This window comes from Caretta caretta, chromosome 1, assembly GCF_965140235.1.
Source record: "Caretta caretta isolate rCarCar2 chromosome 1, rCarCar1.hap1, whole genome shotgun sequence".
Taxonomy (NCBI): Eukaryota; Metazoa; Chordata; order Testudines; family Cheloniidae; genus Caretta; species Caretta caretta.
Window position 1 is genome coordinate 280,895,625 of NC_134206.1, and position 16,375 is coordinate 280,911,999.

The 16,375-nt window shown below is 39.5% G+C and overlaps 1 protein-coding gene across 13 annotated transcripts in view; it reads right to left on the reverse strand.

Moving 5' to 3' along the window:
• PTPRQ (protein tyrosine phosphatase receptor type Q) overlaps positions 1–16,375 on the reverse strand; it is a 208,856-nt gene that overhangs the window by 132,139 nt on the left and 60,342 nt on the right. For all 13 annotated transcript variants that reach the window (XR_012666450.1, XR_012666451.1, XM_075124328.1 and 10 more), the window contains 4 exons: positions 15,971–16,040; positions 12,470–12,669; positions 9,475–9,724; positions 5,508–5,636 (listed from right to left, as the gene is read on the reverse strand). Coding sequence is in view for 11 of the 13 variants with exons in the window: in XM_075124328.1 (XP_074980429.1) it covers positions 5,508–5,636; positions 9,475–9,724; positions 12,470–12,669; positions 15,971–16,040 (649 nt within the window). In the remaining 2 variants the exon portion in view is untranslated. The remainder of the gene's footprint in view (positions 1–5,507; positions 5,637–9,474; positions 9,725–12,469; positions 12,670–15,970; positions 16,041–16,375) is intronic.

Sequence of the window (16,375 nt, forward strand, 5' to 3'; positions counted from 1 at the left end):
TGAAACGGGAAAACAGTTTCAGTTTAATACAAACAGTATTGAACATTTCTTCATTTTGAATACAGTTATTTTCCATGACAATGAAAGACAAAAGACAAAACCAATAATGAAGTTATTAACCATAATGAAATTACCATCAGTTTATAATAACTATGACTTATTACAAGTAATATTGCATGCCCCTGGTAAAATACTAAAATATCATTGCAATACACGCAGACCCTCTCAACCAGTCTGAATGGAAAATTTCTTTCCTTTTAATTTCTCTTCTACAATTAATCTCTCCAACAATCTTCACTGGGGGGGGCTCTAAAAATTAGTCTTAAAATTATAAGTATGTCAAATTAATTATCTCCTAATATAACTATATACACCACTGTAGCGAGGGGTTGTGGTCTCCCTCCCAGACTGATGGGAAGAAGCCAAAAACCACCTTCTGGTGGGCAGAGCCAGGCAAGCTATGTCCCCCCCAGAAGCAGAGGGGTGGGACTGGAAGTTTAAAGGACAGGCCATGGAGCTCAGTTGTCCGAGAGCTGGAGAAGGAAGCAGACGTTTCTTCCCCCACAATAGAGCTCTACAGCACCGAGGACTCAAAGGAGGTGTTCGGGACTAAAGACTGACCAGTACTGGAAGAGCTACTGGGACTGCCGCTGGTCATGTACCCCGAGATGGAGAAATCCCAGGAGATGGAGGTATACCCAGGAGGGGTAGTAGTAAGTAGCCCAGGGACACCAGACATTAGTCCGGTTGTGTTGCCAGAGTCCAGGTCAGCGTGTTTCATTGGGATCCCCACTGACCCAGTGGTGGAGTCCTCCCCCACTGTCAGGGCCCTGGGCTGGAACCTAGTGAAGTAGGGTGGGCCCACGTCCCCCTACTCCCTACTGCCGACCCCACCTCTGGGTTGGCAGCCTGCCCACCTTAGGCCAAACAGCCTGTGTTTGCTGGCTCTGACCTGCCCCGAGGGCCAGAGCCCCTTTGACCACTTATTGCTCTGCTCTGCCCAGGGGGCTAGAGCCCTGAGACTGCTAATTCCCTGTTTAGCTTTGCATTTATAGGCACACTGTAGCGAGGGGGTGTGGCCTCCCTCCAAGACTGTTGGGAGGGAGGGCCATGAACCCCTACAACCATCCATGACTAAGTTAAAAAATCATCAGAAATATAAAGCCAGGTTCACATTATAGATACGTGTGGAGTGGTGGAGAAAATAATCACAGGAAGGATATTTATAGTTAAGAAATGTTCTATTCTGCCTTATCATCTCTCCAGATATCCTCATTGTGGAGCAATAAAAGAACAGTGAAGGAAGAATATATTCAAATCTTTCTATAACAGCTGATTCTATAAGGGTAATAAACGTTAAAGAAAACTGATTATATAGGTATCACAGACTGGAGAAACCTTTCTTCAAGTCAAGTACAGCTCACACATACCTCTCTTTTCTTCTGAGCTGTTAAGAATTTGGAATATTACGCTAAGAATGGCTCTAGACTTGGAACTGGTTCTATGGATCCCAGCTTCTCTTACACAAATAACAATGATAAATATCAAAAAGTTCAAGTGGGAAAACCATTTCTAAGGGGAACTTTTGGAGCTGTCTGATTCTCTTATAACAGATGCTGAGAGCTCTCCATTCTCTAGTGAGAAATTGTGGTTCAAGTACTAAAGAAAAATAAGACAAAGTGCTTCAGTGCTGCTTTACTGGGAAGTGACAAAATGCAAGTTTCCTTTCCAGAAGACAATTTGTGTGGCTGAGATTGGAAGCTATAGATTTGAGAGATCTTGGAAGCAGCCAGTCTTTTCATTTGTGCCCTGTTGCCAGAGGCAGAAATTCTCAGCAGACACTGAAGGAACTATCATTTAGATCCCTCTTCCTTCTCACACTGCTTGAACTGCTCTAGTCTTTCTACAGAGATGACAATCCCATAGTGAGGACCAGTTGAGAGTAAGAATATAAGAACAGAACCACCACCATACTGGGTCAGACCAAAGTTCCACCTAGCCCAGTATCCTATCTTCCGACTGTGGCCAATGCTAGCTGCCCCAGAGGGAATGAATACAACAGGTAATCATCAAGTGATTCATCCTGTCACCCATTCCCAGCTTCTGGCAAACAGACTAGGGACATCATCCCTGCCCATCCTGGCTAATAGCCACTGATCGACCTATCCTCCATCAATTTATCTAGTTCTTTTTTGAATCCTGTTATAAGTCTTGGCCTTCACAACATCCTCTGGCAAGGAGTTCCACAGTTTGACTGTGCATTGTGTGAAAAAATACTTCCTTTTGTTTGTTTTAAACCTGCTGCCTATCAATTTCGTTTGGCGACCCCTAGTTCTTGTGTTATGAGAAAGAGTAAATAAAATTTCCTTATTTACTTTCTCCACATCAGTAATGATTTTATAGACCTCTAGCTTATCCCCTTAGTCATCCTTTTTCCAAGCTGAAAAGTCCCAGTCTTATTAATCTCTCCTTATATGGCAGCCGTTCCATACCCCTAATAATTTTTGTTGCCCTTTTCTGAACCTTTTCCAATTCTAATATAATGATGACACAGAATGCCTCATTTTAAAAGGCAATAATCCAATTCCCTGGTGTTACTGAAGAGTTTCCTTCTAAAATAAAGATAAAATAATATAATTTCTTAAATAATGTATGTTTGTTCAATATGTATTCAGGTGTCTTAGTTGATTTCCCCACTCACTACAACTATAGATACTAGACCATATTTAAAATGGTTCGTTAAATCACCAAACTTTAGGATTATCACTATCTACCCATCTCTGTTAATTCTAATTGCCTTTACTATCAAAGTCCAGAATGATTGCCTAATTGCCTTTAATATCAAAGTCCAGAATGATATTGAGGACACATGACAGCGGTAGATGGAAAAGGATAACCCAATACAAAATACTTTGAATGTCATGCTCATATCACCATAATTCCTTTCATTCCAACTTGTGAAATACTATTGATGCCCTGATTAAGAATATATTACATGTGAGGAAAATGGGTCTTAGTTATCTGGACAATGAGAATTGGTTTCCAATACTCTTGTAGTAGTAGGCATTTTGCAATCAAGCAACTTCATCAAATGTTATTGGAAAGCATTCAGCATGAAAACCATCATGTCTGACATTAAGATGTTGACTAGTACAATATATCTTTTTAGACAGAGGGCTAGATCTTCACTTTACGATCTGTGCAGTGTAAGGTACGTTAGTGTGCTACCCCTAGAGCTGCTCAGGAGGGATATTGTAGCTATGGTGACCACATGTCCCAATTTTATAGGGACAGTCCCAATATTTGGGGCTTTTTCTTATATAGGTGCCTATTACCTCCTTGCCCCCATCCCATCATGAGCAGGCAGCTCTGTGACTGAGTACTGGGAATCAGCACCTGAACCAGTAGCACTCTGGTCATTGTTTAACCAGTTAGGTCCCTGGGGAGGGCCTGATTAAGGAGAGAAGTTTCTGATTACCAAATCAGTTTGGGGCTGGGTAACTAAACGAGCTAATTAGCACATTAACAAGGAGACTGAATAAAAGAGCACAGAAAGAAAGAAAGAGGATGGAAGCAGGCTAGTAGACTCTGACAAAAGGGAGTTCTCTGGGAGGAGAAACCTCTCCCCCCCTGTGCTTTGGAGAAAGGGTAGTAAAGCTAGATAATGTAAATGGTATGAGTGCACCAGTACCTAAAAGGTGGTGGAGTGAAATACTATAAATAAACTGCCCGGTTGTATCTACAGAAAGTAAGGCTTCTGAACAGTCTGTGTAAAGCAGAGGATTGGAGCAGCGGCACTCAGCCACAAACAGCTACTCTGCTGTGGTTGCTGCCTCACCCTCTCTGCCCTATAACTGAGGTCTAATTTGAAGCATGTTCTGACGATGTTGTGTGGGTTTGATCAAGTGGCAGTTCTGGAGATAGGAAGAAATTTTTCCCTGGGGCTAGAATTGACAAGGTACCTGGTGCTTTTTTTTCTCCATCGCCAGTATCCTGGAGGCAGAGTTTTAGGTTAATATGGAGTAAAGACAGGATTTAAACATGCAAGTTTAATAAGTGGAGTTTGTAGTTTTGTTGCCGCTTGAGACAGGTAGCCAATGTGAGTAAGAGGCTCCAGGGAACCAGGTCCTAGAAATACATGTGAGTAAGAGACCTAGAAGGTGGCTTCTAGACCCTATTATTCTTGAGGAAGAAAGGCAGACCTTATTTCTTTGCAGACTTCATGTGCACCCTCATTCCCCCTCATGAGTTGGAGGACAAGAGGGATCAGAGGAGGGCTAAATACTAGAGATTAGTCAGAAGGAAACAAACCCTAAATATTGGTTATGGAGCATGGAGGTCATTTACCACTACCCTGAACCCAAATAAATGACTGGTATTTTTCAGTGAGGGTGAGGGCCCCAATCACTTCATCTCACAACCCATTCAAGTTAATAGTTTTAGCCTTATCCATTAAAATCCATTCCTTTGTCTGTGTTTTGTTCTCCTCCACGTCCTGATTTAATTGACACTGTAATATACTGCCTCTCTAAAAGAGTGAAATAGATAAGATTTTGTCTCTTCCTGTTTTCAGGTGTACCTAGTATCCATTGTTCTAAATATATATACTGATAATGAGCATTATGATGGAGTGTCCTTCCCACACAAGGCAGAGTAGGTTGTTAGGACAATTATCCCGATGGGCTGCACCAGTGGGGGAGAGCCAGGGACAGAAGGGCTAACTGTTGATGAAGCAGAGCTGGGAAGAGGCAGGCTGAGCTTGTGTAAAGCCAGAAAGCTGAGAAAACCGGGAGCTGCAGAGGAAGTAGGCTGCAGTCACTTCTTGGGATAAGTAAGAGGGTGTTTGAGGCTACAGAGCCTGGCAAGAAGTCAAAGAGGGAAGTAGCCTATAGCTACTCCATGAGAGGAGGGAGATTAGGCTGATAAACCCAGGGAACAGGCAGAGGATAGAGCAGGCAGGAGCTTGGGGAAATAGCACCTGGGTCTGGAAGCAAACAGCTCATAGTTGCAAGACTTAGAGCCCTTGGATTGGAGCCCAGAGTAGTAGGTGGGCCTAGGTTCCCCCACCAGTTGCTGGGAAAGTGGCACAGTGCCTGGCCCTGGACTGGAAGACTGTCTGGAGCAGCATGAGGATAGCTGATCCAGCGGGACTTTGGTACCTTGGAAGAGGAGGACTGTACAAAGACCTGGCTGGAGGCTGAGTCATGAAGAGGGAGCACTGTGAGTCCTGGTAACCAAGGAGGGGCCACGGTGCGAGGAAAGGGGTGTCAGACTGAATGAGAGCTGATTCGCCAGACACAGCCATGAGGAGGCACCCTAGCAATGAGTGAACCCCATGACAAACATCCTTTTCACCGAGAAGTTATCAGAGAATTACCACCAAGCCTAATTTCATAAAAGGAAAGATTTGTTTTCAACTATCCATTTTTAGAATGCTAGTGATGTAGTTACTGAAAGAAAATTATCCTAACAATGATAGAGGAAACCTAAGTTTGATTCAGACTTACCAGATGGTCCATATAATTCAACTCTGTAACTAAACTTTCCTGTTACTATGGTTGGTGGTTCCCAAGACACTGAGAAGGACTTTCCAGTAATGTTGCCTTTGGCAAAATTCTGGGGTGGATCTTCTGGAACTAAAACAACATTGGAAAAAAATGTATACACATATAATTCATATTATGGTTTCCCAAAAGCATCATTTAATTCATATTATTCATATTACATATAAAATAAGATCAGAAAAAGACATTAAAAACATCATGTAAATTGGAAAAGTAGGATTTATATTAATATGAAATTTTCTTTCTTTCTGATTTTAATGTACTTCCTTTTAATTAAAAGGAGTGGGCGGGGGTGGTAGTTGGTAACTTATCTTGCAAGAGAGCTGCGAACGTGCAACTGAACCTGAAAAGGGATAAGTACCAAAAACTCCGTCAAGTCTAACAGGAATTTCACAATTGCTATTGATTTTACATTGAAAGGCACTCAGATTCTACGGTGATGGGGAGCAGTATAAAACTTAGATGGATAATTTGATCAACAGGTATGCAGTCTCTCTCTCATACTCTAGGTCTCCTAAAACTAATTTGATAACCTTCAATACTGCCCAAAGCTCCAACTCTGCAAACACCAGCGCATGAAGAACTTTACTTAGAAGAGTAGTCCCATTAAAAGCAATAGGACTGCTCAGATGAATAAAGTTACTAACATTACTCAAGGGATTGCAGGATCAGGCCCTTCGCCTTTCTAAAGCAGAGCTTGCTGCACTCTGGCAGATTTGTGAATATACCCAGGAGGCATGGACTGAGTCAGTCAAATTCATTTTACTTGGATGCTAATCAGTTTGAATCCGACCAGGCCAAGATGTTTTTGTAAAAAGGGTGCCTAAAATTAAGCTTTTAAATCCATATTTAGGCACGTAAATCAGAACCCTGATTTCCAAAAATGCTGAGTTCAATAGCAGCTGCTGGGTGCATAACACTTTTGAAAATCAGGTCACTGATTTAGGTGCCTTTATTTAGATTGAAGAGTCTAACTGGAGACACCCAGTCGGAGACACCAATCTTGGCCTTGATCCCTAGTAGAATAACCTGAATTTTCCATGAAAATGTAGCCTTTGGTTTTTATAAAAGCATCAAGAGAAACTAAAGCTGAATTTACCCAAATCAAGCTTTAAAACAAATAAAAACTACAGCTTTGACTGTTTGTGTATTTTCCACTTAGCTTTCTTACAAAATTCAGTTATAATAGACAATAGTTTTAGCTCAGTCCTCTGAAAAATAACACATGTAAATTTTCTCAAGTGAGGAAGGTAATATGTAGATTTTTTTTAAAAAAAAGTGAAAATATGAAAATGAAAACGAAAACATCTAAAATTACTTTAAATATGTACTGCCATAACAATATCCCAGCCATTTTGCTGTTTGCGCACAGCTCAGCAAACACCTCCATTTTTTGGAACAACTCTTAGGTAAAAATGGTATTATTCAAAGTGACGTCAATCATAGAAACAAAAAACCAACTCTCTCCTATCGAGCTAGTTGTGAAAATAACAACAGCTGCCAATGAAAGAAAAGAGAGCTCCTGTCAATCCTGAGGAATTTCTTAGGTGCTACTCAGTGAAGATAACCAAGAATGATAAAGTAATCCTGCCAACTCTAATGGTATCAGCTACACTCACACATTATTCTTAAATGTCAGGGCTTACAAGGAATCAAGAGAAGCTACAATTCTTTTCCAGGGCCAAATCCTGTCACATAACTCATAGAAGTAATATTAATTATTTGATTCCACTTGATCCTATCCCCAGTGACGAAATATGCAAGTGCTGGATTTTGCACAAGACATATGGTAATAATTTTAATTATAATGCAGTCATGTCCAAAAATTTTAAACCCATAAATGAGTAGCAAAAATAAAAAAAAGGTACATGGATTCTCAAATAGCATTTTAAGCAAGAAGAGCCCTGTCACTGGGAAGGATGGGGAAGGGGTTCAGCAGAGCTGGGATGACTCAACTAGGAGGGGACTTGAACGGTTTCAGCAGCTGGGAATGGGTCCAAGGCAGGGTACTTGTCATTAAGAGTCATGTGGTCACCTTTGCCTCTGTGGCCACAGGAGATCCTGTGACAACAAATTAATGTAGTTTCACGGTGCATGTCGTGGTAAGGGGCAGCAGGATTTAGAAGGCACATGCAGGGATTCCAGAGGAAGGGGAGTTCAGAGCCAGAGGATTCACAGCACTCCAGCATGCTGCATGGCACAGGAAGCTACTTAGGCTGCAGGTTCCTAACCCTCAAACCACACTTCTCCCCAGAGCCTACCCCAGCTACTCAGCTATTTGATCCTAAAAGACAGCAGGAGAATTTGGCAGTGGACAGGTAGTTTGAGTGGTATCACAAGCTAAGGTGGGAGGGTCAAGACACTGGAGTAGGAGGTGGGGATTTCAGTAGTTTGAGGGAGGTGCTGTTAGATTGCTTGACGCTGGGGAATGTGAAAAAGTTCTGGCAACTTGGAGGGTAACCAAGTTGTGGGATGGGGGAAGGTTTCAATGTCTGGATGAGAGGGCAGGGCTCTTTGCAATCAATGAAAGCAGCATTCCTAAACCAAAATCCCTTATATAAAAAAAACCCAACTGTATATCCAGGCATTTGCATGTATAAACATTGTTTTTTAATACCCAGATTGAAGCTATAATATTGGATTTGCTCTATAATCTGCATAGTTCAATACAAGATTTAGCTTTCTAGTATTTAGAAAAATTTAAAATGTTTGTAAAAATTTCTATTAAAGCTAAATCAAACATCAGAGAAGAAAAATCTTGAGGAAAAAATTTCATTTATTTATAATGTCCCCAGGGAAAACCAACAATTGGCATTCACTTCAGCCTGGAAACAAAATCCTGGCATTCCTTACACATGCATGTAAAGTCCCACAGCAGCATTTTTGGATGCATAGGAGAGTAAATCCAACAGAGACACTGTGTCCTAAGAAACCTCAATTTGTGTGCCACACTGGGCCTCTGAAGCTCAATGAGGATTAAGTAATTTGGGCTGGCCCCAGGTGTGGTCAGTGGACCTGTGCACATCAGAGATCCACTAGGCCAAACTCTGTTTAGGGGAGCGGAATGCCATCTATTAGTTCCTCCTCCAGACCTTACAGTAACAGCTTCAATCAAGTTGCACAGACATCCTGGATCAGCTGGGAGTGAAGATTCTATCCTTCCACCCCTGATATTCTTTTGCAGAGCAAAGCCCTTTTACTTGAGCTTTGCTCCATTCCCAAGGATTTTCTTACCACCAATACACCTGTCTAGCAAATGAACAGTTTGAAAACCTCAGAGAAAAAGTTGGATGAAAGCTTTGAATCAGACTGGGAATTACACAGAACTTTATCTATCCCAGCCAGAACTATAGATTTAGGGTTTTTTATCTGTAACAAAACCATTCAAATACACAATATTCGGGAAGAGTCAGACCTCTTTTCATCTGCAAATTAGTTTGAATTCTGACATAGGAAAGAAGAGCCCAGAATTACCAAACAGTGCTAGATAAACGGTGTTTAGGCAATCTTGGTTTCCAGCCCTGGCCCCCTGCTGACAGATCACTTGCAATGTACTGAGAGTCCTGGAGTTCAATGGCTGGCTCTCGGACTGCCTTTCAAGCTGTGGGTCCTGACAGGGGAACATTGGGAAAGGTGTTTCTCTCTCTTCCACACTGTTTCTCCATAGCTGTAGGGAAATATGATTGACTGGCTGCGGGAAGTTGATTGACTGGCTGCATACCAGGAATTATAAAACAAAGAATGTATGTATTGAAACAGTCTGAGATCTAACAGGACAGAATCACAGTCTAAAGCATCCTGTAATATACCCTGAAATCCCTTTTGTTTTATATTTTAAAACAAATCTCAGAATTTTACATATTGATATTTCTCTGTAGTTAGAGGTTTTTTCTCAGAAAGCAATACATACCTGCTTCTGGTGTCCTGACAATTGTGCTGTCAATATAACCTGCTTCAGTGGTAACTGCAGAGACTTCAAAAAGATAAGTGGTGTATGGTCTAAGACGAGTCACAACAAAACTAATAGGTTCATTCCAAACAGAGATCATTTGACTAGGTGCTACTGTACTTGGTGTAAACATAGCCCGTGAAGGAAATGTAGATTTGCCAAAAGTAGTTGAAGGGGTGGTAGTACTCCACAAAAATGATTCACTGTTTTCCTAGAAAGATAAAATATGAACCATGAAAAGCTAAACCTATTACTTCACCATTTTGCCTCGATCACTGCTGAACTATAGGTCTTTGCAATATCATACCTCTTTATATAGCTATAAAATGTGGATTTTTTAAAATATTACAAGTAGGATAAAAGTTACCTACAAATCCTAATGCCAAAAATCAACGAAAGCCTTTGGCATGCATTCAAGAGAAGAATTGAGCTCAAAAAGGCTGGTAACTAGAGAAATATCAAATAATTTGATTCTCACAACACCAAAATAGTAATCTGAAAAAGCTGATAAAAATAAACTGAATTTAAAAACTGTCATGCCAGATCAACAATGGTAAATGTGTAGACACAAAAATTACAAGCACTGCATCTTTAAAAAAAAATAGTTGAAAATGCATCTTTAAAACAAAATAGTTGAAAATGAGTTTTTCTTTCACTTGTCACCACGTAAATGCAGGTTGTTATCATCTTCCTCCTGATGGCATCATTAACAGCAAAGGGGATGCAGCTCGTTCCACTCCTTCAGGCCTGATTCTATATCACAAATTAACAAATACTTAAGAGTATCAAATATGGCTGAGTAGAACCAAAACTCTGGTGTTGATGAAACATTGACAGATTTGGTTTCCAGCATTCAAATATTTTGTTCCATGAGTCTACCAGTAATTAGCACAAATTAGTAATGTTCTACTATACTCTAAATACAAATAGAGCTGATCTGGCTAGAAAAGGTTGAACCTGACCAACAGTTATATAAGAGAATGCCAAGAAAAACCTAGATGCTGCAATAAATGGTGCTAATAATTTAGTAGGTGGCACTCTTCCTTCTGAATTGGTATCAAACTAACTCATTTTGATCTTAGGAGGCTCTGCAATGCTGGAAATCCTCATTCAGATAAAGTATGAAACGAAGGTCCTGACAACTTAGAGTCATTATAAATGGCACTTCTCACAAGCCCATGGTATTATTCCAGCATCCTAGGTCAATTCCAACTCAGGCCATGTGGAGTCCTTGAAGTCACAGGGACTCTACTCAGACTAGAGTTCTATTGGAAAATGGAATTTCTGATCCACAGGAAATTCCAAAATTTAGTTGTTTTCATTCCAAATCAAAACAAAAAGTTTGAAATTCTTTGTAACGGAAAATCCAAAAAATTTCAATTTGGAAATTTTGAAACATTTCAATAATGTCAAAAAAATCATTTTGACTTTATCATTTCATTTCAACTTATATATGTATGTTTCAGTAATGATGAATCATTATATATGTTATACTGAAACATTATATATTACTGAAACATACATATATAAGTTGAAATGAAATAAATATTGAAATTGTTTAGATTCTCATTTTGTTTAGATAATGTTTAAAAGTTTAATTTTGACTTTATTATTTCATTTAATCTCAACATATATATAATAATAAATAATAATAAAGTCAAAATTAAACTTTTAAACATTATCTAAACAAAATGAGAATCTAAACAATTTCAATATATTTATATCAAAGATTTCATCAGAATCAACAAGTTTCTGTTGACCATTTTAATTTTGACTAAACTGCATTTTTCACTGGAAAACTGTTCTGTCAGAAAAATTTTGACCAGCTCTAGCTCAAACATAAAGATCTGTCTGTACCCAGTGCATCAGTTTGTAGGACCTAGACCTATAACCAAATTATAAAATTAGAAATGGACCCTGTCATAAATATAAAGGGAAGGGTAAACCCCTTTGAAATCCCTCCTGGCCAGAGGAAAGCTCCTCTCACCTGTAAAGGGTTAAGAAGCTAAAGGTAACCTCGCTGGCACCTGACCAAAATGACCAATGAGGAGACAAGATACTTTCAAAAGCTGGGAGGAGGGAGAGAAACAAAGGGTCTGTGTGTCTGTCTATAGTCTGTCTTTGTTGGGGATAGACCAGGAATGGAGTCTTAGAACTTTTAGTAAGTAATCTAGCTAGGTACATGTTAGATTATGATTTCTTTAAATGGCTGAGAAAAGAACTGTGCTGAATAGAATAACTATTTCTGTCTGTGTATCTTTTTTGTAACTTAAGGTTTTGCCTAGAGGGGTTCTCTATGTTTTTGAATCTAATTACCCTGTAAGATATCTACCATCCTGATTTTACAGGGGGGATTTCTTCATTTCTATTTACTTCTATTTTTATTAAAAGTCTTCTTGTAAGAAACTGAATGCTTTTTCATTGTTCTCAGATCCAAGGGTTTGGGTCTGTGGTCACCTATGCAAATTGGTGAGGCTTTTTATCCAACATGTCCCAGGAAAGGGGGGGGGGGTGCAAGTGTTGAGAGGATTGTTCTTAAGATCCAAGGGTCTGGGTCTGTAGTCACCTAGGCAAATTGGTGAGGCTTTTTACCAAACCTTGTCCAGGAAGTGGGGTGCAAGATTTTGGGAAGTATTTTGGGGGGAAGGACGCGTCCAAACAGCTCTTCCCCAGTAACCAGTATTAGTTTGGTGGTGGTAGCGGCCAGTCCAAGGACAACGGGTGGAATATTTTGTACCTTGGGGAAGTTTTGACCTAAGCTGGTAAAGATAAGCTTAGGAGGTTTTTCATGCAGGTCCCCACATCTGTACCCTAGAGTTCAGAGTGGGGGAGGAACCTTGACAGACCCGAATCATATCCCACAGGCCCCCAGATTTTGGGGGCATTCAAAATGCAAATGTGGAACCACATTTCATCCCTTGAGTTCATCTCTAATTAAATTGTTTTTAGCACTTACATTACATTCTGGTAGCCTCCCAGATAGAATGTCCTCCACTTTAACAGAAACATCTTTCACTACAATTCCACTTCTTGCATGTTTCACACTAATCTTGAAACTGGTTATCTTTCCATTTGGTTGCTGAGGCAGAAACCAGATCAGATTTACAGCTGAATAATTTAAGGCCTCAACTGTGAGATTCACCACTTTACCTGGAGCTAAGAAACAAAACAAAACCAGTAATGCATACAATGTATGTATTTCAGAATTAACATTTCTAATCTGAACTTTCAAAATTCAATTAATCATTCTTTATTCCTCTTTCTTTCTGATACCTGTTATGGCTGCTTTCTCTATTTCTGGTTTCCAGGCGTTAAAATCATTCAGCACCACAGTATCTCAGAGGCAATTTTCAAATTTTAAAAAGTTGCACTTCTCTCTCTAAGTATGGTGATTGATTATTTTCCTTTTTAAAAATATAAATTTGTACTAGTGCTCTCATAAAAACACTTTTGTCACTGGCTATTAAGGAAGGATAGTCCCTGTTAGCAAAATATTGAATATATTTCCTCTGTCCCTCTAGGGGTACATCTAGATAAAAGAGTTCGGCTTGTGGGGCTTGCGCTATGGTGCTAAAAAGAGCTGTGTACATGTTGCAGCTTGGTCTGGAGCTCAGACTCTGAGAACCACCCCTTCCCTAGGTTTCTGAGTCTGAGCTTCAGCCCAAACCACTATGTTTATACAGCTATTTTTAGTACTGTACCAAAAGCCTGAGTCTGTTAACCCAGGCTCTGAGACTTGCTGCCACTCGCTCTGTAGACATAACCTAAAAGATTCTTTCAGTCCAATGAATTTCAAAGTACTGAAAAGAGATACTTCCATACTCTATTTCTATTTCTAGCTTTCAAATTATAAAGCTTTACACCAGGCAATAGAGTCAGTCTCCCTTTCTCAATCTCTCGTATTGGAGCTGTTCCACTTTGTGTAAATAATTCAACGTCCTTTGGGCCACACAGAGACTGACTCTATTGCACAGTGGTTAGGTCACTCGCCTGAAATCTGGGACACCTGGGCTCCCTCCCTACACCAATGAATAATTATTTATACAAAGTGGAACAGCTCCAACAGGAGAGATTGACAACAGAATAACCTATTAGTTATGGCTCTCCCCCAGGAGTTAGGAGAAGTCAGGTCAACTCCCTTTTCTGGATCAGGCAGAGCAGGGACTTGAATTGGTTCTCCCAGCTCTCTTGTATCTTAGGTGAGTGCCCTAACCACAAAACCTTCCCAACAAAAGTTATATTGAAACTGCCACTTTCACAGCAAAAGTTTCAGGTTTGATTTGATGAATCGGCATTTTCTAACTGAAAAACTGTCTTGCTGAAAAAAACAAATGCAGCAATTGGTTTTGCAACTGGGATCTGGCAAGCTGCTGCAACCGAATGAACTGATTTGGGATGCGTGTCTTTTTGGGGGGGTGGGTAAGTGTGCAGTATAACCTGTCAAATGGAAAATCAGAGCTCTGAGGCAGAAAGTAGCTTTTAAAAGTGTGATTTCTTCCCTCCTGATGAATTACCCTTATAAAATTACTTCTAATTTAAAATTTTAAAATAGATTAATCTAAACTAGTAAATTAAACCATTCTACTTCAGAGAATAATAATGAAAAATACTGATTAGGAAACCTCAACATTTTGGTAAATTAAAAACGGTTCCCTTAATATTTGAATTTATACTATATTTACTGTATTTGTTTGATTAATCATTTCCCAATACAGTATAGTGTTTTAGCAAGAAATAATTTTCTTTGTAGCAATAAGAGTTTGATGTGTCCATTGGGTCAGCAAATCAGTTCACACTACAAGGAAATGGAATGTAGCATATCCTTATCTAGATTCACATAGGACCTCAAAGGGTTCAAGTTCTTGAATGAGTCATGTAAACATCCAGAAGTACAGAGGACTATCTGAAATGCCATATCTAAGGATCAGATCCAGATTGCATAAACTAAAAATATTGCTATATTGTGTTGAAAAATGAGTTGATTTAAATAAATATATTCATGTTCAACATTATAGAAAATCTCGCATAACTAATAAGAGACAGGTCCTCCAAGCCTCCTGCTTAAATGCTTTGTTGAATAGGGGCTTTATTTCTGGATTTTCTTTCTACCTGTCCATACTATTCCTTTCCAGACAATGTCTCCCATTGTGATTAGTATTCATGAGTCAAAAACTTGCAACAGTAAGTCTTTAACTACTCAAACAATTTGTATCCAAAATAAACTTTCCTATGTTAGGTATAAAAATATAATAAGTTTATTATCCACTTGGTGGTGGTAATGATGATCTTTTTTTAACTCTCAGAGCTGTGATACTTAAAAAGAGAACCAAAATTACAAATGCAGTTGCTTGATAAAAAGCTCTCTTTTCTTCATCATTTCAGCTAAAACTATACTGAGGCTTTCTATTTTAAATGAATCATATGTAAGTAGAGTTGTACAAACAATTTCTGAGAAGCAGTGTATCTTTGCCCTCTGTCAAACTTAAATAAAGTACGCTCATTACAATATTATGTTTGCATGCAATTATTTGCAAAATGAAAAGTAGCAGTTTTGTACAGCTCCATTTAGAAAGTTCTCATTTGGGGGGGGGGGGGGTTCCTAAATGATAAATTATCTCAGAAGATTTAAAAGTTCCATCCTTAAGAATCTGAAACCACGAAGTGCTGAGCACCTTTCACTGACTTCAGTGGGCGGTGAGGTGCTCAGCATTCAGTATGCCAAAAACTCCTGCTGAAATTACTGGGAATTCCATGCACAGAGAGTGAAATGCGCCCTTTGCAAAGGACTAGCAAAAGCCGTATCACCACTTAAATCGCACCTAAGCTCTCAAAATGAGCCTTGTGCTAGTTCTCTGCGCAGAGATGAATTTCTACCAGAGTGTTTGTAGGATAAGGACCCCATAATATAAATTAATAGCAATCACAGACTTTGAATATTACGTTATGAAAAAATTAGTAAAACATCAGATGTTCTCAGTCAGATTCTAATTTCAGGTATGCATTATAACTGAGCTTTTGATGTCAGCATTAAGAGGCAAACACAGTAAGAAATGCTGTATATTTGTTAGAAGCTGGGCTTGGTGTAAGGGGGCTATGCAAGGTCCTGACTCTACTGTAGCTCTTGTGCCCCCAGACTGCAGTGCACAATAGTTGATATTTAGTATCTGATCAGCTATCCCTGCCTTGATTTCCTCCAACCCATCTGCACAGGGACATGTGTGGAGCCTTGCAGAGGTGGGATTCACAGCACATAACCAACAGGGACCACACACACCACGGCACCCTAAATCCTGCCTCCGCCATGCATGGCAAAATGGAACCATTTCCACTGTATGTGAGGCCCTTTGTAGCCACAATGAAAGGATCAGGATTTGCTCCTAAATGTATCGTAATTTTTGACACTATTTCTTTAAAAGAAAAGAATAAATTGGATTAATGGAAGCTTTACTGAAATTACCACTTTCTGCAGTTTGAAAGAGAAAAGGATCACTAAATACTCCAATGCCAGCACTGTTCTCAGCAGCAACCTACAAGAAACCAAAACAGTCACATTAGAGAGTTCACATAATATATAGTGCCAATAGCCATGCATATATATGGTATAAGCTGTACATGTTGAATGACAATTATACAAATTAATTTTCCCTTTTTCAGCAGCAATTGTTTAATTTCCACTGAACTTTTAATGGATAAATATTAAATACAACAATTCTCAACCAATGACATTCACTCAAAAAAGGCTCTTCAACGTTCACGTACATTTTCTCTTTAGAAGCATATGGATCTCCCAGCAATGCTCATGCAACAGCAACGACTCACCATGTAAAAGGCTGACAAGACTGCAACTTTATTCTAACAAATA